General features: G+C 44.4%; 1 protein-coding gene across 1 annotated transcript in view; it reads left to right on the top strand.

Moving 5' to 3' along the window:
- LOC126251946 (corticotropin-releasing factor receptor 1-like) overlaps nucleotides 1-25870 on the top strand; it is a 418931-nt gene that overhangs the window by 328613 nt on the left and 64448 nt on the right. The window contains exon 7 of the mRNA XM_049952707.1: nucleotides 7804-7960. Within this exon, the coding sequence (XP_049808664.1) occupies nucleotides 7804-7960 (157 nt within the window). The remainder of the gene's footprint in view (nucleotides 1-7803; nucleotides 7961-25870) is intronic.

Genomic DNA, 25870 nt, shown 5'->3' with positions numbered 1-25870 from the left:
GTATGCGGATGTTTTTCGTGATTAGAGTGTGGTCCCCTTATTGCGCTTCATAAAACGCTGAATGTGGATGCGGATGCATAGGAAGGCATTTTACCGCAGTTGTGTAATGCGCGTAGTAGAAGAATAGTTCAGAGACAATGATCGATTGTAACAGCATGGAAATCGAGAATGTCATAAAGCTGAGTCTATCAGTCAAGGGTCCGCAGACAATAACATTCCTGTAACGGAAAAACCTGTCCAGAATCCCGGAGATCAATGCAACGGAATGCCTTAGGGATGAGTTACAACGTCGTATTCGCTGGAGGTCTCAGCGATGATTATTACTATCGTCTTTGGTTTCGGCTCTTGTGGACGGGTGCGTGACTGTTCGTCCAAAGACACTCACATTCTTCTTTGAAAGTGTCACTAACAGAGTTTACACAGTCGTGAAGTCGAAGACTGCACACACCCCATATTAATGTTCACTAACAAGTGTACTGTTAGTTTGCATCTGGTAGCGTCTCCCTTCTCCTCGTAACTCCGATATACGATACTGTACGCTAAACAAACCATCTTATGTTCTCTCGTGCTGCCCTTTCATTTTTGCAGTTACGTTGGTTAGGGAGTATTTACATTTGCAACATCAGACCACATGACTAAAATGGTCCTCTTAGTAAGAATGCCATTTAAAACTTACAACAGATCCAATATTTCAACAACACACTAATGAGACAAAACACTGTAACTACCGCCCACAACGGAATGGAATGTCTCGTGGTGGTGTTAAGGCGGGCATGTGACATGGTAAGGAAAGTACATAAGAGGAGCAGAGGCGACTGGGGAATCACTGTAGGGACGATAAGGGCCGCAAATGGGAAAACTCACTACTAAGCTTTGATAAATTACAATGGCCCAGTGCCTGGTAAGGAGCATAACGGAAACGGCGAACGTGGTCAGCTATTGGCGTGCTGCTGTAGTGAGCGTCTGTGCAAAATGGGTGATCGACGGTGAAAATATACACTAGTGGCCTTTAAAATTGCTACACCACGAAGACGACGTGGTACAGACGCGAAATTTAACCGTGATTTGCAAAGGATTAGCTTTCAAGGGCATTCACACAAGGTTGGCGCCGGTGGCGACAGCTACAACGTGCTGACATGAGGGAAGTTTCCAACCGATTTCTTATACACCAACAGCAGTTCACCGGCGTTGCCTAATGAAAAGTTTGTTGTGATGTCTCGTGTAAGGAGGAGAAATGCGTACCATCACGTTTCCGACTTTGATAAAGGTCGGATTGTAGCCTATCGCGATTGCGGTTTATCGTATCACGACATTGCTGCTCGCGTTGGTCGAGATCCAATGACTGTTAGCAGAATATGGAATCGGTGGGTTCAGGAGGGTAATACGGGACGCCGTGCTGGGTCCCAACGGCGTCGTATCACTAGCAGCCGAGATGACAGGCATCTTATCCGCATGACTGCAACGGATCGTGCAGCCACGTCTCGATCGCTGAGTCAACCGATGGGGACGATTGCAAGATGACAACCATCTGCACGAACAATTCGACGACGTTTGCAGCAGCATGGACTATCAGCTCGGAGACCGTGGCTGCGGTTACCCTTGACGCTGCATCACAACAGGAGCGCCTGTGATGGTGTACTGCCGCGCGGGATTAGTCGAGCGGTCTAGGGCGCTGCAGTCATGGACTGTGCGGCTGGTCCCGGCGGAGGTTCGAGTCCTCCCTCGGGCATGGGTGTGTGTGTTTGTCCTTAGGATTATTTAGGTTAAGTAGTGTGTAAGCTTAGGGACTGATGACCTTAGCAGTTAAGTCCCATAAGATTTCACACACATTTGAACATTTTGATGGTGTACTCAACGACGAACCTGGGTGCACGAATGGTAAAATGTCATTTTTTCGGATGTTCCAGGTTCTGTTTACAGCATCATGATGGTCGCATGCGTGTTTGGCGACATCGCGGTGAACGCACATTGGAAGCGTGTATTCGTCATCACCATACTAGGGTATCACCTGGCGTGATGGTATGGGGTGCTATTGGTTACACGTCTCGGTCACCTCTTGTTCGCACTGACGGCACTTTGAACAGTGGACGTCACATTTCAGATGTGCTACGACCCGTGGCTCTACCCTTCATTCGATCCCTGCGAAACCCTACATTTCAGCCGACCGCATGTTACAGGTCCTGTACGGGCCTTCCTGGATACAGAAAATGTTCGACTGCTACCCTGGCCAGCACATTCTCCAGATCTCTCACCAACTGAAAACGTCTGGTCAATGGTGGCATAGCAACTGGCTCGTAACAATACGCCAGTCATTACTCTTGATGAACTGTGGTATCGTGTTGAACCCGCAAGGGTGGCTGTACCTGTACACGCCATGCAAGCTCTGTTTGACTCAATGCCCAGGCGTATGAAGGCCGTTATTACGGCCAGAGGTGGTTGTTCTGGGTACTGATTTCTCAGGATCTATGCACCCAAATTGCGTGAAAATGTAATCACATGTCAGTTCTAGTATAATATATTTGTTCAATGAATACCCGTTTATCATCTGCATTTCTTCTTGGTGTAGCAATTTTAATGGCCAGTAGTGTAAGGAGGCTGCAAGGTGTTTAAGACCCATGTGTAACGTAGCAAATTATTATGAGCTGCCGTACTGCACTGAAAGCGTAGCTTGCCGAGGAGGCGGGATGAGAGCAGATTTTGGTTCTCACGCTGGCACATCTGACGCTGTCTACTGGGCCGGGCGAGTCTTGTACTTAACTAACGCTATGGCTGGTATTACACTATCAAATTTCGTTGTCAAAGATTTGATAAAATATTCGTCATATATAATTGACAAAGATCTCTGACGTGGCGCTATAAAGGGGTATTACACTGTAATTATATTTTTCGTCAAAGTTCAAGATGGCTGACAACGACAACTTATTATTAACCGTAGCAGTTGCATGTACCTTAATTCCACTGTGTGCACATGTGGAAGAGAAGCGGGGGAAAAAAGGAAACGTACCTGGGCGAAGCCGTGGTTTTTACGACGACACGATAAAAACATTCAACAAAACTTGTTACGTGAGCTTGTAATGTAGGACGCCAAGTCTTACATCAAGAATGGATGAGCGTACATTGCTGTATGTGCTCAGTGAAGTATATACTCATATCACAAAGCACAATAATTACTTAAGAACTGCTGTATCTGCAGAAGACAGGCTCACTGTAATACTCCGATTCCTTGCTACAGGAGAGAGTTAGGTTAGGTTAGGTCATGTCTCCAATCTTCTTAAACTATTTTTGTATTCAGGGTGCTTCACGTTGTAAAGCGCCTCATCAGCTTCATAAATCTCTATTAATATTATAGTTGTCGGTACACACCAATTGTATTTACCGGCAATGTTTATAAAAACACTAAACATGACAGAAGGCTGCAGCGATGCTAGCACTACACGTGGTAACATGTCACATTGCCATGGACAGAAGACAAGCGACTTCTTTGATCAAATCTACAGCGAGGCCCTAGATTTGATCAAATTTATTTGACGACAGACGAGATTTGACAAAGTTCCCTATTATACCATCAAATTTCTTTGACAAAGATATTGGACAAAGATATATGACAAAGAAATTTGATAGTGTAATACCGGCCTAAGTGCAATACGTTATACATACTCTCCATGAATATGAAGAAGTACTATCAAATATCAGTCGATCCTTTTCATACTTAGTATACCAAATTCTATGGATAACTCAATCATACTGTTAAAATTTCAAATCAATAACTTCAATATTTTAGTAGGTAAATTTTTTTTACCTAAATTACATAAAAACAGTGCTGAAATTGTGAAACTTGGTTAGAGACTATGTTGTATACACCTGTAGCATCAGTCGAAAATACAGGCAAGACGGTAGTTTCATATAATCCAATTTTCTGAAATTTTTTTTGTGGCGTAGTTAAAAATACTTTGGAAAATTATTATTTCACAGTTTTTTGGTTGTGTGAGTGTTTTGGAGAGAGTGAGAGAGTGAATGGAGGACATAATTAAAGTGAAAATGTGATATTTTATAAAAACTATGTCAATGTATCTGTCAGAAAGTTGTTGCAATAGGTGAATTTGTGATGTATGACCAAGGGAGCTTGATTTTGGAAAAGTCAGTCAGAAGAAGTGTTGACTATTGGATTTATTAGTATTTTGTGGAAAGGAATCGTATTTTGTTTCCATTAAATTTAATTTGCTATTCGAATTACAAGATTTCTAATCTAAATTACTTGTAGCACTTTGGTTGGCTGACATTAGAAATCCAGCGAATATAGAAGGGCTCGAATTCATCTTATTGGCTGCTTAACACAATAGCCAATAGGAATTCAGTATTTCCAGCGCGTTTGAGTAGGACCTTGTGCTGCAGATCTATGACTCGACATAATCGCTCGGGAGCAGTCTCCTGGTAACATCGATGTTCAACCGCGGTGATCGAATATGTGCCACAATGAATAAATTTGCACGTTTGAACGGTTCTCGTGTTGTTGACGAAACGCGATTACAATATTCAGTAATTTGTGGAAATTTCAGCTTTGTGAGTGATTTATTTTAGGAGATATTCGCGTGTGAACATTTCATGTCGTACATGAACTCCGCGTGGAGTGTTTCGTTCAGATGGCGAGACAGTATGGAGAGCATTTCTTTACAAGGAGTCTGCTGAACGAGTGAATGCGTTAAGACGCAAGTAGTCGTGGGTCAGTGATTATGTAGGACGTTTAAAGTATCAAGTGGGACAGAATATCTTTTTGCTGATTTCGGGTATGAGCTTGTAACAGAGACGGTCAGCAAAATTGCGTAATAAAGTCGGGATATTAAATACGAACTTGATAGCCATTTACCGTGTTTTAAAGACAATAAACCAATATAAATAAAATTTTAGGCATTTTTTCTAACGAATCATGTAAGATTCCCGAACACTCGATAGTTTAACTAACTTTCATCAACTGCCCACTGCGTGGTAGGTGTTTAGTCGAATTTTCGTCAACGCTGCTTTTATTGGCTAAACCAGTATCTACCATCGCAGAGTTAAGGGACACACAACCTGAAACATATCGAGGTTCGTGGACTGATTTTTTAATGGATAGTGAGCGACCAACCCACCACGACACACTTGCTTCATCACGTAGACCTCTGTAAATCAGGATAGGTGGCTAACTGTGGCAGACCTGATGACGTCATGATTCATGTTTGCAGTGGGCGCGAGGTTATCGAGACTGGACCGTGGTTTATACTGCTCGGATGAACCACGTTTCTGATTATACCCGTTAGATGGTCGTGTCCAGATACGAATAGATGCTTCAATCGTGCACCGTCTGAAACTTGCAGGCCGGTGTGTGCAGTAGTTTGCTATGAGGGTCAATCACTGGGGCGTAGATGCGACCTCAGGTACTAATCGAATGACAGCTGTGGACTGCGTAAACATTACCTTCTCATGCTCGATGTATTCCCAACAGCGACATCATCTTCTGGCAGGCTAACTGTCCATGTTGCAAGGCCAGAATCGTGATACAGTGGTTGTAGGGGAACAATAATAAACTTATTTCGATGTCGTGGTAGCGAAATTCGCCTGATCTCAGCCCAGTGCAGCAAATGTAGGGCAGAAACCTAGCCGTCCGCGGTGGCCGAGCGGTTCTAGGCGCTTCAGTCCGGAACCACGCGGCTGCTGCGATCGCAGTTTCGAATCCTGCCTCGGGCATGGATGTGTGTGATGTCCTTAGGTTAGTTAGGTATAAGCAGTTCTAAGTCTAGGGGACGACCTCAGATGTTAGGTCCTACAGTGCTTGGAGCCATTTAAACCATTTTTTTTAGCAGAAACCTTCCAATAACTTGTCGATCTGCTGCCAAGTAGAATCGCTGGTGTATTGCGTTCCAAGGGTGGACCAACGTGCTGTTAGAGAGGTGACCGTAATGTGTAAATAAGCAGCGCGTATTAATAGTTTGTTTAAATTATGGATTACAGATTAAGAGGTAATGGAACAAATACACGTAGAATTCGCGTATCTTGTTAAATCTCCTGGCATGCCGGCCGTCAGAATCGACTTCACGGCACTTCATAACAGCAGCTTCCAAACCAACATCTACATCTACATATATATTCCGCTAGCCACCAAGCGGTGTTTGGCGGAGGTCACAATTCGCGCAAAAGTCGTATTTCCTCCCCCCTCTGTTCCACTCGCGGATCGCACGCAGGAAAAACGACTGTCTGAACGCCTCAGTACGAGCTCTTATTACCCTTATCTTAGAATGGTGGTCATTGCGCTATTTGAAAGTTGGTTGTAATAATATATACTCTACATCCTCGGCGAAGATCGGATTTCGGAATTTAGTGAGCAGCCCCTTCCGTTGAGCACGCCGTCTATCTCCAAGTGTGTCCCACTTCAAACTTTTATGAGATTTGTAACGCTCTCGCGATGGCTAAACGTACCAGTCACGAATCTTACCACTCTTCTTTCAACCTTCTCAATCTCTTGAATTAGACCCAACTGGTAAGGGTCCCATACAGTCGAACAATACTCTAAGACTGAACGAGCTAACGTATCGTAAGCGATTTCCTTTGTTGAAGGACTGCATCGCTTCAGGATTCTACCAGTAAACCGCAATCTAGAGTTCGCTTTGCCCGTTACTTGTGTAATCTGATCATTCCATTTGAGATCATTTCAAATAGTCAGACCCAGATACTTGACGGATGTTACCGCTTCTCAAGGCTGGGCATTTATTTTGTACTCGTAAATTAATGGGGATTTTCGCCTTGTTATACGCAGTAGGTTACACTTACTAATATTGAGAGATAACTGCCAGTCAGTACACCACGCATTTGTTGTCTGCAAATCTTCATTGATTTGTTCACAACTTTCGTGTGATACTACTTTCCTGTACACTACAGCATCATCGGCAAACAGTCTAATGCCGCTGTCAATACCATCAACCAGATCGTTTATGTAAATCGTAAAAAGCAGCGGACCTATTACGCTGCCCTGGGGCACACCTGAAGTTAGGCTTGTTTCTGTTGAAGTCACCATATTTAGGACGACATACAGCTCACTGTCTGTTAGAAAACTATCTATCCAACCGCATGTTATCTGATAAGCCGTAAGCGAGCACTTTTTGGAGCAAGCGACAGTGCGGCAATGAGTCCAACGCCTTTCGACAAATATGGCATCAACCTGTGAGCCGGTATCTAGAGCCTGTTACATATCATGCACAAAGAGAGCCAGCTGTGTTTCGCATGTCCGCTGTTTCCTAAAACCTTGCTGGTTTCTGCAGATGAGCTCCTCAGAGTCTAGAAAGGTCATTATGTCTGAGCACAAAATATATTCCATGATTCTACAACAAATCGATGTCAGTGAAATTGGCCGGTAATTATGTGCATCCAATTTTCTACCCTTTTTATAGATTGCTATGACCTGGACCTTTTTCCAGTCCCGTGGAACTTTCCGCTGTTCTAATGATCTCTGATAGGTGATGGATAAGAATGGTACTATATTTGTAGCACAGTCACATCTTACGGGGATACCAACTAGGCCAGATGCCTTCCTGCCGTTTAAGGATCTTAACTGTTTTACAATTCCAGATACATTAAACACTATGTCAGCCATCCTTGGGTTTGTTCGATGAATGAAAGGGGGAATTGTGCTGCAGTCCTCTACCGCAAACGAGTTTTTGAAAGCTAGGTTTAGACGAAAGGAACACAGCGCCTTGTTTACTGCTGAATGGAACAGAGATTAAGAGTGCTGGTGTGGCCAGGTGAGTGACGCTTGCTTTGCTGCGGTGCCCACAGGACGTGTGGCTGTGCAACGTGCTGCTACTGACCACCAAGTACTGGCGCTGCAGCAACTACCTGTGGATGTTCTGCGAGGGCTTCTACCTGCACCGCCTGCTCGCCGCCGCCTTCCAGCCCGAGAGGTCGCTCATCGTCTTCTACGTCATCGGCTGGGGTGAGCACGCCGCCCCACTTCACTCCGTGTGTTACTAACGCTGTGGGCCAGTCATTAAATCTCAGTCCTCGTTCAGTATAGCTCTAGTATTCCACAAATCCAACTTGTCGATTTCATCAATGAACTGCTATGAAATGTTTTTTATTCCAATCTTTAATCACAACATCAATTCTTTTGACGATTACCGGTTTCAGTCAGTAATGAGCATCCTCAGATATATAAAACTTTGAACATAGGTGCTAAGGTTCAGTGACAGTGTCAGAATTATATTAGAACAAATAAGCCCTCGGTCGCAAATATTAAGTAAAAATTGACCAGGTTTCGACGCTACTATGAGCGTCGTCGTCAGAGTTACACTAACTGTTCTAAAACATATTAGGTATATAGTACATTAATAAAATTAAAGTTTGTACTGACTGGAAAAGATGCAGTACTTACAAGTCACATATTAAAAAAGATCTAAGCCGGAAAGGCGACGTCATGAATAGTTGTGAGAAGGCGAGCAGCTAAGGGCTGCTCGTACTGTGAACAAGGGTTGCAACAAGACTGAGGTGCCCACTTTAGAACGTGTGGGCAAGTAAACATGGTGTTGCTACGAGCGCCATCTAGTAGCCGCAGAAACAACTAGGCTACTGTACATTCAAAATTAGACACATGAAATTGTGATGCAGCTGATTCAGGCATAACGTAAGCACTAATAATAACAGGATGAAGTTACGTATTTATATGCTTTAAAGCTTCATGACGTCGCCTTTCCGGCTTAGATCTTTTTTAATATGTGACTTGTAAGTACTGCATCTTTTCCAGTCAGTACAAACTTTAATTTTATTTATGTATTATATACCTAATGCTGTGTTGGCAGAAGAGCCAACACCGTGTTGCTAGAGGAGGCCGAAATGCACGCGTTTAATTACACGCAGACTGGCGTGAGGTCTGGAACAGTTAAAGGAGTCTAACAAGAAAAGAACGTAGTTCTTGGAATACTTAACTTTAATCCATAATTGCTGTACATCGCTCTTGACGGTACAGGTTTTATAATTTCAATATTAACTGGTAATGGCGCCTTGCTAGGTCGTAGCAAATGACGTAGCTGAAGGCTATGCTAACTATCGTCTCGGCAAATGAGAGCGTATTTGTCAGTGAACCTTTCCTAGCAAAGTCGGCTGTACAACTGGGGCGAGTGCTAGTAAGTCTCTCTAGACCTGCCGTGTGGCGGCGCTCGGTTTGCAATCACTGACAGTGGCGACACGCGGGTCCGACGTATACTAATGGACCGCGGCCGATTTAAAGGCTACCACCTAGCAAGTGTGGTGTCTGGCGGTGACACCACACCTAATATGTTTTAGAACAGTTAGTCTAATTCTGAAGACGACGCTCATAGTAGCGTCGAAACCTGGTCAATTTTGATTTAATATTTGTGACCGAGGGCTTATTTGTTCTAATATAATCCTCAGATATTTTCTACACCATGTCCTAAAGTGATAAGACTGTAATGATATCGTCAAAACATATAAATATACTCAGCAGAGCATCGTCACATAGATCTAAAATAAGGTGTAGAATAGGCCACATCGTCCACACCTTGACGATGCCATTACGGCCTTATCACTTTAGGACATGGTGTAGAAAAGATCTGAGGACGGGCATTATAGACTGAAACCGGTCATCGTCAAAAGAATTGATATTTCGATCAAAGACTGGAATAAAAAGACATTTGACAGTATTGGATCACTGTTCATATACGCGAATATGTGGCAGCTGGTGGAACTGCTATGACTTGAACTGCTGCAGTTAATTCCAGACCTCTGGTCTGAAAGTACACTCTTGTTGCCAGATGGCGAGAGGACATCAAAAAGTAAGCTATACAGTATAATGCCTTGCGAAGTGGCTTTTATTGAAGGTTGCACTACCGCTCAAAGTGACCCACTTTTCAACGTGGTCATCAAGTCTCTGCAACTCACTCGTGCTCCTGCGAAACTGAACTTGCTCTTTCCTCACATGACATACTGCGAACTATGGATGAAGGGCAACAGGTAGATTCCATATTTCTAGATTTCCGGAAAGCATTCGGCACGGTACCCCACTGCAGACCACGAAGGTACGTACGTATAGAATAGGCTCCTAGATATGTGAATGGCTCGAAGATTTCTTAACTAATAGAAGCCAGTATGTTGACCTCTACGCGAATGTTCCTCGGAGATAGGGGTAACACCAGGAGCGCCACAGGGAAGTGTGACAGGACCGTTGCTGTTTTCTGTATACATAAATGATCTGGCAGACAGGATGGGCAGCAATCTGCGGTTGTTTGGTGATGATACTGTGGTGTACAGGAAGGTGTTGAATATAAGTGACTGTAGATTGATACAAGATGACCTAAACAAAATTTCTAGTTGGTGTGATGAGCGACGGCTGCCACTTAATGTAGAAAAATGTAAGTTAATGCGGATGAGTAGGGAAAAAGACCCTGTAATGTGTCATGCTTGATACACTCACGTATGTTAAATATCTGGGCGTAGCGTTGCGATGCGATGTGAAATGGAATGAGCATGTGAGGATTGCCGTAGGGAAGGTGAATGGCCGACTTCGGTTTACTGGGAACATTTCAGGAAAGTGTTGTTCATCTGTGAAGGAGACCGCATATAGGACGCTAATGCGACCTATTCCTGAGTGCTGTTCTAGTGATTGGGATCCGCACCAGATCGAACTGAAAGAAAACATCGAAACAAATCAGTGGCGAACTGCTAGATTTACTGCCGGTGGATTCGATCAGTACGCTAGTGTTACGGATATGCTCCGGGAGCTCAAGTGGTAATCCTTGGAGGGAAGAAGATATTCATTTCGAAGAACACCACTGAGAAATTTTAGGGAACTGGCTCTTGAAGCTGACTGCCGAACGAGCCCACTGCCGGCAACGTACATTTCGCGCGGGGACCACGAAGATAAGACACGAGATAGTAGGGCTCATAGGGAGGCATATAGGCAGTCGCTTTTTCCTCGCTCTATCTGCGAGTGGAACAGGAAAGGAAACGACTAATTGTGGTAGAGGGTACCCTCCGCCACCCACCGTGCGGTGGCTTGCAGAGTATGTTTGTAGATGTAGATGCAGAAGGCCGGAACGTTCTACCAATCATTCAACTACTTGACTATAGAGACGTGCATATTGGTTATGCAGCCATTTGCGAACCGCTGTGCGTAAGTCCTCATCCCCCTCGGAAAAATCTGCTATTCCAGTGATTCAGTTTTTCGATTCCGTGGAATCTGTCGTCTGTGGTGGATGTGGATGACCTTCTTCCCCGATCAGCGTCACCCACGTCTGTACCGCTGTGGTCAGATGGTTGGCACCGTTTCACTACAACTGGACACGACATTGAATTTGGTCCATATCCCGGCAGAATTTCACCGTGAATCTGTGTGCAATTTAGACGTTTTGACCACAAGAATTGTTCTGTTCTGCGTCCTTCAACCTTGGAGTACGTTTCCAGTTGCCGCACCATTTCACTCGTACATCTACGTCTACATCTACATCTACATGGATAGTCTGCAAATCAGGCTTAAGTACCTGGCAGCGGGTTCATCGAACCAACTTTACAATAATTATCTATTATTCCAATCTCGAAGAGCGCGCGGAAACAACGAACACCTATACCTTTCCTTGTGAGCTCTTATTTTCCTTATTTTATTATGATTATCGTTTCTGCCTTTGTAGGTCGGCGTCAAAAAATATTTTTGCGTTCGAGGGAGAAAGTTGTGATTGTAATTTCGTGAGAAGATTCCGCTGCAACGAAAAACGCCTTTATTTTAATGTCACCCCAAATCCTGTATCATTTAATGACACTCTCTCCCCTAATTCGCGATAATACAAAATGTGCTGCTCTTCTTTGAACTTCGTTAATCCTGTCTAGTAAGTATCTCCGAAAGAGGACGGAGAAGCATAGTACAGGCAGTCTCTGTAGCAGATCTGTTAATATTTCTAAAGTGTTCTGCCAGTACAACGCAGTCTTCGGTTTGTTTTCCTGCCCAACATTTTTCTACGTGTTCTTTCCAATTTAAGTTTTTCGTAAATATAATTCCTAGGTATTTAACTGAGTTTACAGCGTTTAGAATTGACTGATTTATCGTGTAACCGAAGTGTAACGAATTACTTTTAGCACTCATCTGGATGACCTCTTACTTTTCATTATTTAAAGTCAACTAACAATTTTCGCACCATTCAGATATCTTTTCTAAATCGCTTTGCAATTTGTTTTGATCTTCTGATGACTTTATTAGTCGATAAACGACAGCATCACCTGCAGACAACCTAAGATGGCTGCTCAGATTCTCTGCTAAATCGTTTATATAGATAATGAACAACAGAGGGCTTATATCACTACCTTGGGAAATCCTAGACACTAATTCTGTTTTACTCGATGACTTTCCATCAATTACTACGAACTGTGACTTCTCTGACAGGAAACTACGTATCCAGTCACATAACTGAGACGTTATTTCATAAGCACGCAATTTCACTACAAGCTGCTTAAGTGGTACAGTGGCAAAAGCCTTCTGGAAATCTAGAACTATCTACTTCAAGTTCACTTCAAGATATACTACTTTTAAGAGCAACAAACACTCCACTGCCGACTGTGTTTAGCCTATTTTTTCCGAACACCGTTAGGTTCTTCGTAAAAATTTCGGCTTTCAGTGCCTGTGACGATTTGAGCATCAGTGCTTTCTATTAACTCTTGGAGCTCTGGTACTTTCCCAATACAGCTGCGGTTATTTACACCTGTTATACCGATGGTTCCTGTATCTACGTTCTTCCTGTGTTCAACCTGCACCCTTTCAGACTGAAGCCCTTTTTGTGTTTCCCTGAGACCCTCTAGCCAAAAAAATCAGCCCAGTCCACGCCACGCAGTCCCCGCAACCTGTGTAGCCACCTCCTACGTGTAGTGGACTCCTGACCTATTCAGTGGAAGCAAAGAGCCCATGAGCCCGCTCCAGAAATTTCTTGGACTGCCTGGAATACATTCTGCGTCAGTTTGTAAGCGTGCTGTAGTATCATTCCCTGTCTCATGCCACTACCGATTGTTTGAAAAACGCAAATTGCGATATATTGACGATTTAACTAAAGTCTTTACCACGGACGTTGTGTATAATACGTCACTGTTAACTGCTCTGTATTAATGGGTCATTCGATTGTCTCTTTTCGCGAGGCAACAATCACCATTGGTGCGACAGTCACGGGACAAAAATAACGCTGACTGACCTGAGTGAACATTTCAAGTGGAAGAAAGACATCAAATCAGAGTGAGTAAATCTCAGTCTCGTTTGACAATAAAGATACATCTTAAAACACCCGCATCGTCTAGCAAATAACTATTAACACCGCTGGGACAACTACGTCTACATGACTATTCTGCAGTTCAACTTAAGTGCCTGGCAGAGGATTCTTCGTACCACCTCCGGACGATTTCTCTGCCGTCCCATACTCTACTAGCGCGTTGGAAATTTGAATACTTAAATAAGTTATGTTAATTAATTAATGTTAAATGCAAGAACTGTGACATCAAAACTTACAGCAACCTATTTGAACAGGCGACTGTACTCTTTATAATTAAACTGTGTGTCTAACACTTCGACAATAGGCATCATTGTAGTTACAGCATACTGCGTGGCCGAGGATGCATTATACAGCCCTGGAGAAAATTGTCAAGCTCTATATTGTCTACCTAAGGACACAACAATCTATTACGTGGAAGATGTCACAGTTAGGGAAGCAGTAGAATACGGTAGATATTGCACACGAAGCAGTATGGTGATATTAATAGCTTCCAAAAGCCTACTAAAGAGCGTTAAAAAAGAAAAAGGACAAAAGTGCGTCGCCTATAATTATAGATGTCATAAAAGAGATCGTTACACATAAGCAAGAACGAATGGAAGAAATTTATTGTGGTTTCCAGGGCACAGTGGCATCTTCCATAATGAAATAGTAGACAGCTTAGCGAAGCGAGCAATGAGCTTAGGGAAAATCCTAAATGGTAGATTTCCTTTAGCAAGAAATGGAAAAGTGAGTGGCAATGGGAGTCGATAAAGATTTCAAAAGGAGTACAATATCGCCAGCTGCAACATAAAATAGAGTTATACCCTCGGTTTACCGACTGGAATAGAAGCAGACGATTGATAACAACGATTACGCACATGCGCTTAAATCATAGCAAATCCCCAACTCACCAGTTCCGAATAGAACTGAAGGAATTTACATTATGTGATTTACACAAAGAAGGAGACCTGAATCATCTACTATTCACATGTAGCAGACACGAGACACAACAAGAATCTTTATCAGCGCGTTGCATGACGCAATGATTCCTCTTCCAGCGTCGGCCGTAATGTTTTGAACCGAAAAGAGTTCACTAGTATTACATGTGATGATCAAACATTTAAATATGTCTTGCTTAACTGTCTAGGGACACTGTGTACATGATGTTTGGATTTTTGTATGTTAAGCTTTCTTTTTTATTATTGTTATGGTATTAGCACTTTATGAGTAGCTTACAGTGGTGACATGTCAATCATTCATACAGACCTATTTTTTTAAAATGGCTATTCACTTAGTTTATAGTAGAATAACCATTAACGGAGACAATTTATAACTGTGTAAATAATAATAATAAATGTTGACTGAGAAAGCAACAAAATTCATATGGTGATTGTAATTCGTTGTGAACAGTGAAGCTCGCCTTCTAAATTTAGGATATAATACAATTTAGTGTCTACAATTGCTTGTGACCATCATTGTGTGTTTCCCCAGCCTGACACAACTGCTCAACATTACAGGATTTTATCTTTATCTGACAGTGGGAGCAGGAAGAGAATAAATGCTAGGAAGAAGGTATGTGGGTTTAGGTATGCGGTCATAAAATACACAGTCCATGCGGCTGTTTTTACGCAACTCGGTGCACCAATCGCAAATTGAAGAGAACGTTTGTTATTTTTAACCCTCCCCCCCTCCTCGCCCCCCCCCCCCACCTCGCCCCCAAGGCGTTTCACAAGTTCACTGAGCGAGATGGCACAGTGGTTAGCACACTGGACTCGGATTTTGGAGGACGACGGTTCAAACACGTGTCCGGCCAACCTGATTTAGATTTTCTGTGATTTCCCTAAATCGCTTCGCACAAATGCTGGGATGGTTCCTTTGAAAGGGCACGGCCGACTTCCTTCCTCATCCTTCCCTAAGTAGATGGGTCCGCTCTCCCAAATCAGGTAACCAACCAACCATTTCACATGTTGATGAAGACTCCTGGCTGGAGGCGGTATGAAAGTGTATGTGTTCCGATCACATCCCACACATTCACTCTGGGTGTCAGATCAGGGAGGCAAGGCGGTCAGGGACGCACAGATTCCTGAAGGCGTTCGTAGAGTGAACAGCAATGTGCAGTCTTACATTATCCTGTTGGAATACGCCGTTTTGTACGCTGTAGTCTGCAGTATCAGCGGTGTAGCTGTGTCGACCACAGATGGCACGGCGCCCACATCTCACAAGGAAAACTCCCCATCGCACCCTCTCCCCCCCTCTCAGATTTAGTGGTAAGATGGCTCAGTGGGTAGCCCGTCAATAACTGAACACAAATCAAGCATGAAAACAGGAAGAAGGTGTGCTGAACTGTGAAGGAAGAAGCAAAATCGAAAAAGGGAACAGTACAAGTTCAAGGTGTGTAACATCGAGTGAATCTGACGGGTCCAGGCGTCATGATTGTGTGGTCATGGTTTTGGAATGCGACGTGGGAGATCCGCATTCGAATCTCCCTCGCAACCCCTCTTCTTTTCCTCATAAAATAGTGAACTGTCTGTTCGTTGTGTTCAAATTTGTGTCTGTGACGTGCTGTAACGTCCGTTTGCAATAGCGAGGAGTAAGGGAGGGACTTTCAGATGAACGTGCCTCCTATTTGTTTTACACAAGTATCACATCTTATGACTCACAGTTTTGACTCTTGAATTCCCTTGGTGCGCCATATAGTTCAACCGTTTATTTGTTGTTTACATTTCTGTGAGAGGTCTATGTGGCAACCCGCCTGCTGTCACTGTTCATCACATTTACTTGCCACGGTAATATGTTCTTAACACATGACTCATATTGCATAATCAATATACGGTATGACTTTTTCCATGACTACAAAAGGAGAACAAACACGTTTTTGACCGGACCGATAGTTCATAATTTCGTGGGAAAAGTGGTGCTAACACCTTGACCACACAGTCACGATGCTGTGGTTGTACATTTAAGCTCTGACAGTGCAGTGTTTCTATTTTGCTTCTTTTTTCACAGTTGAGTACACTTTCTTCCTCTTTTCATGCTTGATCGGTGTTCAGTTTTAGACGGGCTATATACTAGTCCATCCTACCACTAAATCTGAAGGGGGGGAGGGAGGTGCGATGGGGAACTTCCCTCGTCTGCAGAAGACGCGACTCACAGATCGGGCCGTTAGCTGTTGCCACCGCCACGCGGCTCACTGTATTCCTAGGGGTGGCGCTTCGCGTGCCATCATAAGACGCCGCCTTAGGCTGCGCTCACAGTAGCTCCGACGTCGGTGGATTCCGCCGACGACCGACATCGGCTGGAGACGGCCGATCTTCTCAAATCAGTGCGCTACTACGTGCGTGGTCACACTATAGCCGATCTTATCTCCCGAACTTACATACTTCAGACAACAGTCGAATAAGTTCAAATCAGTCTGTTTTCTTGGGCCAAATCGAGCGACGTTCTTGCATACGAATTATGGAACACGAGAAACTAATACGTTTAGTCCAAGAAATAGCGAGTTTGTGGCATGCTTAGGAAGAAAATATCATAATCGGGAAATAGTTCTGAATCTATCGACTGAAATTTCAGGTTTATTCGAAACTTCAAACAGGCAAAATCTTTATTGGAAAACATATGTTCAAGTGAAAAGGGTGGCGCATCTTATATGCTTGTAGCTACTATACTGGATCTTTTTTGTGGTAGATTGTCATTAGTTGTCTACAAATGATTATTACTACTTGGGGGCGTTTTATGCCAGTAGGGTGGTGATTCTGTTAACAGAACTGGTACACCAGCCTAATATCGTGTAAGGCCACCGCGAGCACGCAGAAGTGCCGCAAAGCGACGTGGCATGCACTCGACCAACGGCTGAATTAGTGCTGGAGGGGACACTGACACCGTGAATTCTGCGTGGCTGTCCATAAGCCCGTAAGAGTACCAGGGGGTAGAGATCTCTTCTGAACAGCACGTTCCAAATGCTCAGTAATGTTCATGTCTGAGAGGATTGGCGGCCAGGGGAAGTGTTTAAACTCAGAAGAGTGTTCCTATTCCTGGAGCCACTGTGTTGCAGTTCTTGACGTGTGGGGTGTCTCATTATCCTGCTGAAATTGCCCAAGTACGTCGGAATTCACAATGGACACGAATGGATTCAGGTGATCAGATAGGATGTTTACTTACTTTTCACCTGTCAGAGTCGTATCTAGACGTATGAGGGATTCCGTATCACTCCAACTGCACCCCCCTCCCACACCATTACAGAGTATCCACCAGATTGAACAGTCCCATGCTGTCAGGCAAGGTCCGTGGATTCATCAGGTTGTCTCCATACCCGTACACGTCCGTCCCCTCGATACAATCTGAAACAAGACTCGCCCAGAAAGGCAACATGTTTCTAGTGATTAACAGTCCAATGTCAGTTTTGGCGGGCCCAGGAGAGGCATAAAGCTTTGTGTCGTGCAGTCATCAAAGGTACACGAGTGGGCCTTCGGCTCTGAAAGCCCAAATAGATGATGTTTCATTGGATGGTTCGCACGCTGACACTGGTTGATGTTCCAACATTGATATCTGCAGCAATTTGCGGAAGGGCTATTCTGTCACGTTGAACGATACCCTTCAGTCGTTGTTGGTCCCGTTCTTTTACCGGTAGCAGTGATGTCGGTGATTTGATGTTTTACCGGATTCCAGATATTCACGTTACAATCTTTTCCTACGGGAAAATCCCCATTTCATATCTGCCTCGGAGATGCTGTGTCCCATTGCTCGTGCGCCGACTATAAAATCCCGTTCAGATTCACTTAAGTCTCGATGACCTAGCATTGTGGCAACAGTAACCGAGGAGGACATCAGACAAACGTTTCTCAGAAGCTCACGTAAGTCAATTCCTCAAGCATCTAGGCAACTTGATGTACCTGATCAACATTGCGTCGCGTAGCTCACCAGCGTCTTCGTACGTGTGCTTATAAAGTGCAGATTCTGCAACATCTGACGCCGAACGACGAACCATGCCGACAACAATGTGTTGCGGATATGCCGCAGCGTATTAATATGGATGCCAGCTTCCTGGAAAGATGTTCATTCTCAGATGAGGCTACCTTTCATCTATCAGGAAGGGTTAATAGGCATAATGTTCGGATTTGGGGTCCGCAAAATCAGCACGTTTTCATTGAACATGTTCGTGATAGCCCTAAACTAAATGTCTGGTGCGGGCTAATGCACGACCGGATTTTTGGACCGTTCTTCTTTGCGGTACAAACAGTGAATGGGACAGTGTATCTGGACATGTTGGAATAGTTTGTGTACCTTCAGATACAAGACTTGCAACCCAACATCATTTTTCAACAACATGGAGCTCCGCAGCATTGGTCAATGGCTGTTCACAAGTTCCTGGATAGGAAATTTCCCAGTCGTTGGATTAGACGCGGAAGACCCATCGCCTGGCCTCCACGTTAACCCATCATTACGCCGCTTGATTTCTTCATGTGGGGATTCGTGAAGGATCACGTGTATGCGACTAAAGTGGACGATATTCCTACGTTGCGACGTCGTATCACTAATGCGATTACAATAATAACAGAGGAAATGTTACAAATAACTTGCCAAGAAATTGAATATAGATTCGATATTCTTCGTGCAACAGATGGTTCACATGTAGAGGTGTACTGATGATAAATGAATACATTCTTTGAGATGCTCTACAATGTGGTGCATTTTTCACTGTCGTATCTACTATGGTTCTTTTCTCATGTTTCTTTGAAATCAAGGAGGTTTGAGTGGAACACCCTGTATTCTGCCTGTTTACATATCTCTCTATTTCAATATGCGTAACTATACCAATTTCTTTGGCGCTCCAGTGAATGAAGTGGTTGGCAAATGTATTTCCACGTTTAAGTGCTTTACGTTTTCATAGTATCTTATGCTACGCTTTATTCTTGTCTTTCACGCGTATGCTAAATGGCAGTCATTGAAGGTTAATTGACGTACGTTTTCACAACTTTGAATAAGTATCGCGAAACAGGATGTTTATAGCTTGCTTTTCAAGGTCACTACGAATTACCTCCAGTATATAACAGAATGTTTCTCCAGTCGTCTCATAATTCGCAAAACTTGTTTGGTTATTCCGATAACTGAGGACTGAGTGTGTGGTGCTCGCCAGGTTCTTTACCAGACATGAAAGTTCATTCACAATTCTTCGGCATCGCATTAGTAGCAGAAGCCGGTTCGCAGCACTCGTATCCAAGCACACAGGCGTCGTGGTATGCCTCCCCCCTCCGCCCTAAGAGGTTAAAATCTACCCTACTTCGAACATAGAATAGGTTCTAACCTAACCTCCTTGACCCCGCCAAGAACTCGTTAAGGAGATCGGACGCACTATGACCACACTGTCAGCCGATGCTTTGGGGTGACGTCAGGCGACGGTGTCTGACGACCGCTGTCAGTGCGACTGTGAACGCAGCCTCAGATTCCAGTCCGAGTGTATACATCCCCGCTTCTTCTGAAGACGCCGCTCACAGAACTTCAGCCACAGGTGACGGAAGCCTCGCAGTGAAATACAATGAACAGTGTACGGCGACAGTAACCTTCAAAGTACAATGTGTATCAAAAAGAATCAACCGATTTAAAAAAAATCGTAAATATTATGTTACTTGAGATATGTGCGTGAACAACGTGCTGCCACAGTCTAACATAACAGTCGCGACACTTCGCCTCGATTTTGTTGCCTTCAGCGCCAGCAGCGCTCCAAGCGGCCGGTAGGTTGAACTGTGAGTTCGGCGCGATCGTGAAAGCGAATAGTGATTGCTTATTTTGATTTATACAATGGTTTTTACCATCAGGAGCGTTTGTAGCGCAATAAATTGCAGCAGCAATAGGCAGAAGACACCACAGCCGTCTTTTTTAGGTTTCCTAAGGATCCTGAGAGGTATATACCATCATGTTACTAAACTGTATCGTCATGATTCACTTGCAAATGTATGTGTATAAATGATGAATGTTTCGTTTTAGGAGCAGAAAATGGCTAGTTAATAGCAGACGAGAACACCTTATGAAGAAAGACCCAGTTTGCCTGTATAATAATATTAGGTTTTGTTCGCTACATTTCGAACAAAACCAGTTCATGAACGCAGACAATAACAAACTCGCGTGAAATGCAGTACCCACACTGTTTGACATTCCAAATAAGCCACCTCAACTGACGATGAAGAAGAAACTGCCACAAAGATTCGACAGTCAATCTAAAGCTGTAAAACAGTCCGATGACACAGAAGCAGCCAGTTCAACTCTCCATGTATTAGTGCCAGATTCGTGAGAATCGTCAACACAGACCTGCTTTGACGATGATGTGGTTAGATTAAGTGCAGCTGTTCGTGTCTTACGAAAGCGTGTGAAGTGTCAGAATGTGCAGATCACTAGACTTCGAGCGAAACTATCATGGGACAAGGAAAGTGCCTACAGACAGATTGTTTGAAAATTATTCAAATATTTGATTTTTCGTGAAATGTAATGTAATCAGCTCATTATAATGTTTTCAGCATATTTCTCCCACTATTTGTAAGTTGCTTAGAATAATATAAAGATGAAGGTCGTACTTGTGGCAACAGGCGACAATGACAAACACAGTAGGCCTACAGAACGATAAACGAGCTGTCCATCGCTTTTGCATGTCTGTGCTTCTTACATGTGAATCTGTGTGTTTATATTCTTTTGGTATCAACGTGGTAAGCTGCAATTCTGTCCAATGTAACAAGTGTTTCTTCACGAATGTGTTGTAGCTTGCCACACTATTCATGGTTTTTGTCCACACTTGCGCTTATTTTAGAATCATTTTTAGAAACATATATGCCTTATGATACTACATAAACTCTTGAAGGCAAGAAACTAACTCGAATAATTCGGAAATTACGTAAAAATGGATGCAAACAACATTATGCTTACGACGCGTCTGACGTTCACCTTACCTGCCGCTTGGAGCGCTAGTGTCGCTCCATCTGTCAAACGGCAACAACTTTTACAGCAGTGAGTGTCGCGACTGTTATGTTACACTGTGGTGCTGCTGGAAAGAGAAAACTCTCAAGTTTTACATTGTTCCCGCTAGGTAGCAGCAGCGTGCGCCCACTTCAGTTCTGGTAAAAATGGTGTCGGTACAACAGACGCCGTTTTGTGTTCTACGTTTTGCGCAGTGCGGGTCAGTAACAACTGTTCAGAGTGACTTTCGTACTAGTAATGGTGTGGATTCTCTTACAGCATAGAGCATTAGACGATGGCATGAACAGTTCCGAGAAACAGGTTGTTTGTGTTAAAGGCAAATCGCCGGGCCGTCCACGAGTGTCTGACAAAGACGTCGAACGCATCCGCCATAGTTTCACAACGTGTCCGCAGATGCGTTCGTCGTGCAGCTCGACAGCTCATCATGACCCCGACGTCCCTCTGACGTACGTTGCGTCGACGTTTACAGGTGAAACCGTACACAATTCAGCTACTGCAAGCTCTTCGTGAAGGTGACAAACAACAACTTGTGAAGTTCTGCAGGTTTGTTCTTGGCAAGATGGAGAATGACGTTTGTTCCACGCCTAGTGTTTAGTGACGAGGCAATATTCCATTTAAATGGAAAGGTGGACTGTCATAATGTGAGAATATGGGGTACGGAACACTAACATAAAGTTGTATAACATAAGACGGACTCTCCAAAATTTAATGCGTTTTGTGCAGTTTCACAGGAAAAGTGTATGGTCCATTTTTCTTTGCTGAGAACACTGTTACAGGAATCACATATATCGATATGCTTGAGAACTTTCTTTTCCCCCAGTTGCACACTCATTCGAACGACTTCATTTAGTATCAGGATGAGACACCGCCACACTGGCATCTGGAAGTGCAGGAATTTTTAAATCACAGGGTTACTGAATGATGGACTAGTCGCAGCCTTACATTACTGGCCTCCAAGGGCATGGAACCTGACAGTATGTAGGTATTTCTTGTGGGGGTTTATAAAAGACTGTTTATGTGCCTCCGTTACCAACGACAATGAATGAACTGAGACATCACATAACAGCTGTGGATGCTGTAACTGAAGACATGCTCGTTGCAGTGTGGTAACAATTTGAATAGCGCATTGACATATGCCGTGCATCTCTAAGGAGGCATATTTAACAGCTATGAAAAGGTATGAAAAAAAAAATTCTTGAGTTTCCCGTCCGTCAAAAAACGAAATTCATTGTATATGTTTATTAGTTTCAGAATTATAGATGTGCCAAGTCGGATGATTCTTTTTGATACACCCTGTATTTCGGGAAATGACCATGATTGTAAAATTAGAGAAATTTTAGTTTACACACCACAGTGTGACATTCGGTGTATAGATGTAGATGACGAAGGAGGTAGAATTCTAAACGAATGGCATCCCAGGCGATGATAAATTTCCATTTCGATTTTAATGGGCATACACTGCACCACTAGTAGCTTTCCTAGCTTAGATTAATCGTGATGTTTTCGTACAGCAAAGGCACCCAAAATAGCGCACATTATTCCCGTATATAATGTATCCAATCTAACTCTAGCAAGTACAGTGTACATTTACATGTGCCAAGAAAACGGTTCGGACAAAGATTCTTTGATTCCGAAAACTCATTTTGCTTACTCTACCCAAAATTATTTGAATTACATATTCAGAATTACTTTAAGTAGGTCTGTGGTATTCATTTATGTAACTATTCGTGCGCCAGAACAGCACATCCGCACGATAAAAATTAAGCGGTACTGGAATACTGAAGTACGAATGCTTTTTTAATGACACTTTTTTGATACGCCCTGCGTATTCAGTATTATTATTCAGTGATCCAAGACAGGTATACGTTACAATGCCCTCTGTGGCATTGTAACGTGAAGGAAGCGACTCTGCCTTACTTCTCTGGTTTCTGTATCACTAACCTGGTGTCCTGCTGCTTCGGCAGTCCCTCGTCGCACAGTAGAGGCGCTCAGGCGCCAGGTTCAATGTTGGTTTGTGGTCCTGCTGAAGTGGGGTGTGTCGGGATGCCAGTTGTTAAGTGTTAACAACGTTTTTTGATATACTCGTTTTAATGAAGAATTCTTTGAAACACACGTCACCCACTTTCAAATATGGCGGCTCTTGGCTACGCCGTTATACTTAACCCTTTACAACACACATATTTATCGATACTGCCCACGACACGTGGCGTTCACTGATAACTAATACCTTCACTTTATATTTTGTTTATTACTGCTATATTTACTCGCGACCGTTCTTTTGGAGCCGCCTCGTTTTTGAGTGGCCCGTTACTAACTCGCCCTGTCTTCCCGGCGCACAAGAGAGACGCCACCTTCCTCCCTCGGCCAATAGGGACAGTCCGCTCGTCTCCTACTCATATATATACACTCCTGGAAATGGAAAAAAGAACACATTGACACCGGTGTGTCAGACCCACCATACTTGCTCCGGACACTGCGAGAGGGCTGTACAAGCAATGATCACACGCACGGCACAGCGGACACACCAGGAACCGCGGTGTTGGCCGTCGAATGGCGCTAGCTGCGCAGCATTTGTGCACCGCCGCCGTCAGTGTCAGCCAGTTTGCCGTGGCATACGGAGCTCCATCGCAGTCTTTAACACTGGTAGCATGCCGCGACAGCGTGGACGTGAACCGTATGTGCAGTTGACGGACTTTGAGCGAGGGCGTATAGTGGGCATGCGGGAGGCCGGGTGGACGTACCGCCGAATTGCTCAACACGTGGGGCGTGAGGTCTCCACAGTACATCGATGTTGTCGCCAGTGGTCGGCGGAAGGTGTACGTGCCCGTCGACCTGGGACCGGACCGCAGCGACGCACGGATGCACGCCAAGACCGTAGGATCCTACGCAGTGCCGTAGGGGACCGCACCGCCACTTCCCAGCAAATTAGGGACACTGTTGCTCCTGGGGTATCGGCGAGGACCATTCGCAACCGTCTCCATGAAGCTGGGCTACGGTCCCGCACACCGTTAGGCCGTCTTCCGCTCACGCCTCAACATCGTGCAGCCCGCCTCCAGTGGTGTCGCGACAGGCGTGAATGGAGGGACGAATGGAGACGTGTCGTCTTCAGCGATGAGAGTCGCTTCTGCCTTGGTGCCAATGATGGTCGTATGCGTGTTTGGCGCCGTGCAGGTGAGCGCCACAATCAGGACTGCATACGACCGAGGCACACAGGGCCAACACCCGGCATCATGGTGTGGGGAGCGATCTCCTACACTGGCCGTATACCACTGGTGATCGTCGAGGGGACACTGAATAGTGCACGGTACATCCAAACCGTCATCGAACCCATCGTTCTACCATTCGTAGACCGGCAAGGGAACTTGCTGTTCCAACAGGACAATGCACGTCCGCATGTATCCCGTGCCACCCAACGTGCTCTAGAAGGTGTAAGTCAACTACCCTGGCCAGCAAGATCTCCGGATCTGTCCCCCATTGAGCATGTTTGGGACTGGATGAAGCGTCGTCTCACGCGGTCTGCACGTCCAGCACGAACGCTGGTCCAACTGAGGCGCCAGGTGGAAATGGCATGGCAAGCCGTTCCACAGGACTACATCCAGCATCTCTACGATCGTCTCCATGGGAGAATAGCAGCCTGCATGCTGCGAAAGGTGGATATACACTGTACTAGTGCCGACATTGTGCATGCTCTGTTGCCTGTGTCTATGTGCCTGTGGTTCTGTCAGTGTGATCATGTGATGTATCTGACCCCAGGAATGTGTCAATAAAGTTTCCCCTTCCTGGGACAATGAATTCACGGTGTTCTTATTTCAATTTCCAGGAGTGTATATCAAAACTCTCAACCAATGGGCGTTTAGATCGCTGTTACCAGGAAGATCTGACGTCACGTTTGCGGACATTGTGACGGAAGTTTGTCTCGGAACACAGTCTCCGACTGTAAGATCCTACTGCCTAATAGTCGGATCTTGTCCCTACTAAGGTTGCACAACATTGCCTCCTACGATGTTATCGTTAATGCTTCTTACTGACGCATAATTGTTAGATGTGCATGTAACCTGGCTGCTACTGAGGTTTCCTGATCGCATAAATGTGCGTAAGAGTTAGCGTAAACACGTGAAAGGAATGCACGTTTGCATTACAAAGTTACAGGAACAGACTCAGATTTTCAAAGTTATGTATATTTAATATTCTGTACACACTGTAAATAAGACGTATGGTGCTGTATTCCAGTACTAAATGTCTCGAGTGTTCATAGTTAGCCAGGCCGCCACGTAATGTACACCCACACAACACAGTCCTTCTGCAAGGTCCAGTGCCTTTGCCACGCTGTTGTCCTGAGCCCTTTGCGTCATCACTGGTTCTGCATTACTGTGTCTCTGCAGCCTGTGGGTATGATGCTGTCATGTGCCTCACGCCAATGATTCGAACTTCCTCAGTGTCTGAGAGATGGCGATGAACTTCACGTGTAATTCCTCCGTATCTGCCGTGTTGCTATCTCCACCTGAAACGTACCTTAACATTACACACTCCCAGTAGCCATCACATACTGACATTGTTCATTACCTGTAGCTGTGCTGAAAATAAGCTCGCATAACATTTTGATCAACACATTCCCTCAGAATGGGTATTGTAAAATATCCTAACTT

The sequence above is a fragment of the Schistocerca nitens genome, chromosome 4 (genome assembly GCF_023898315.1).
Source record: "Schistocerca nitens isolate TAMUIC-IGC-003100 chromosome 4, iqSchNite1.1, whole genome shotgun sequence".
NCBI classification, from domain to species: Eukaryota; Metazoa; Arthropoda; class Insecta; order Orthoptera; family Acrididae; genus Schistocerca; species Schistocerca nitens.
This window is presented reverse-complemented; position numbering and strand designations above follow the sequence as displayed.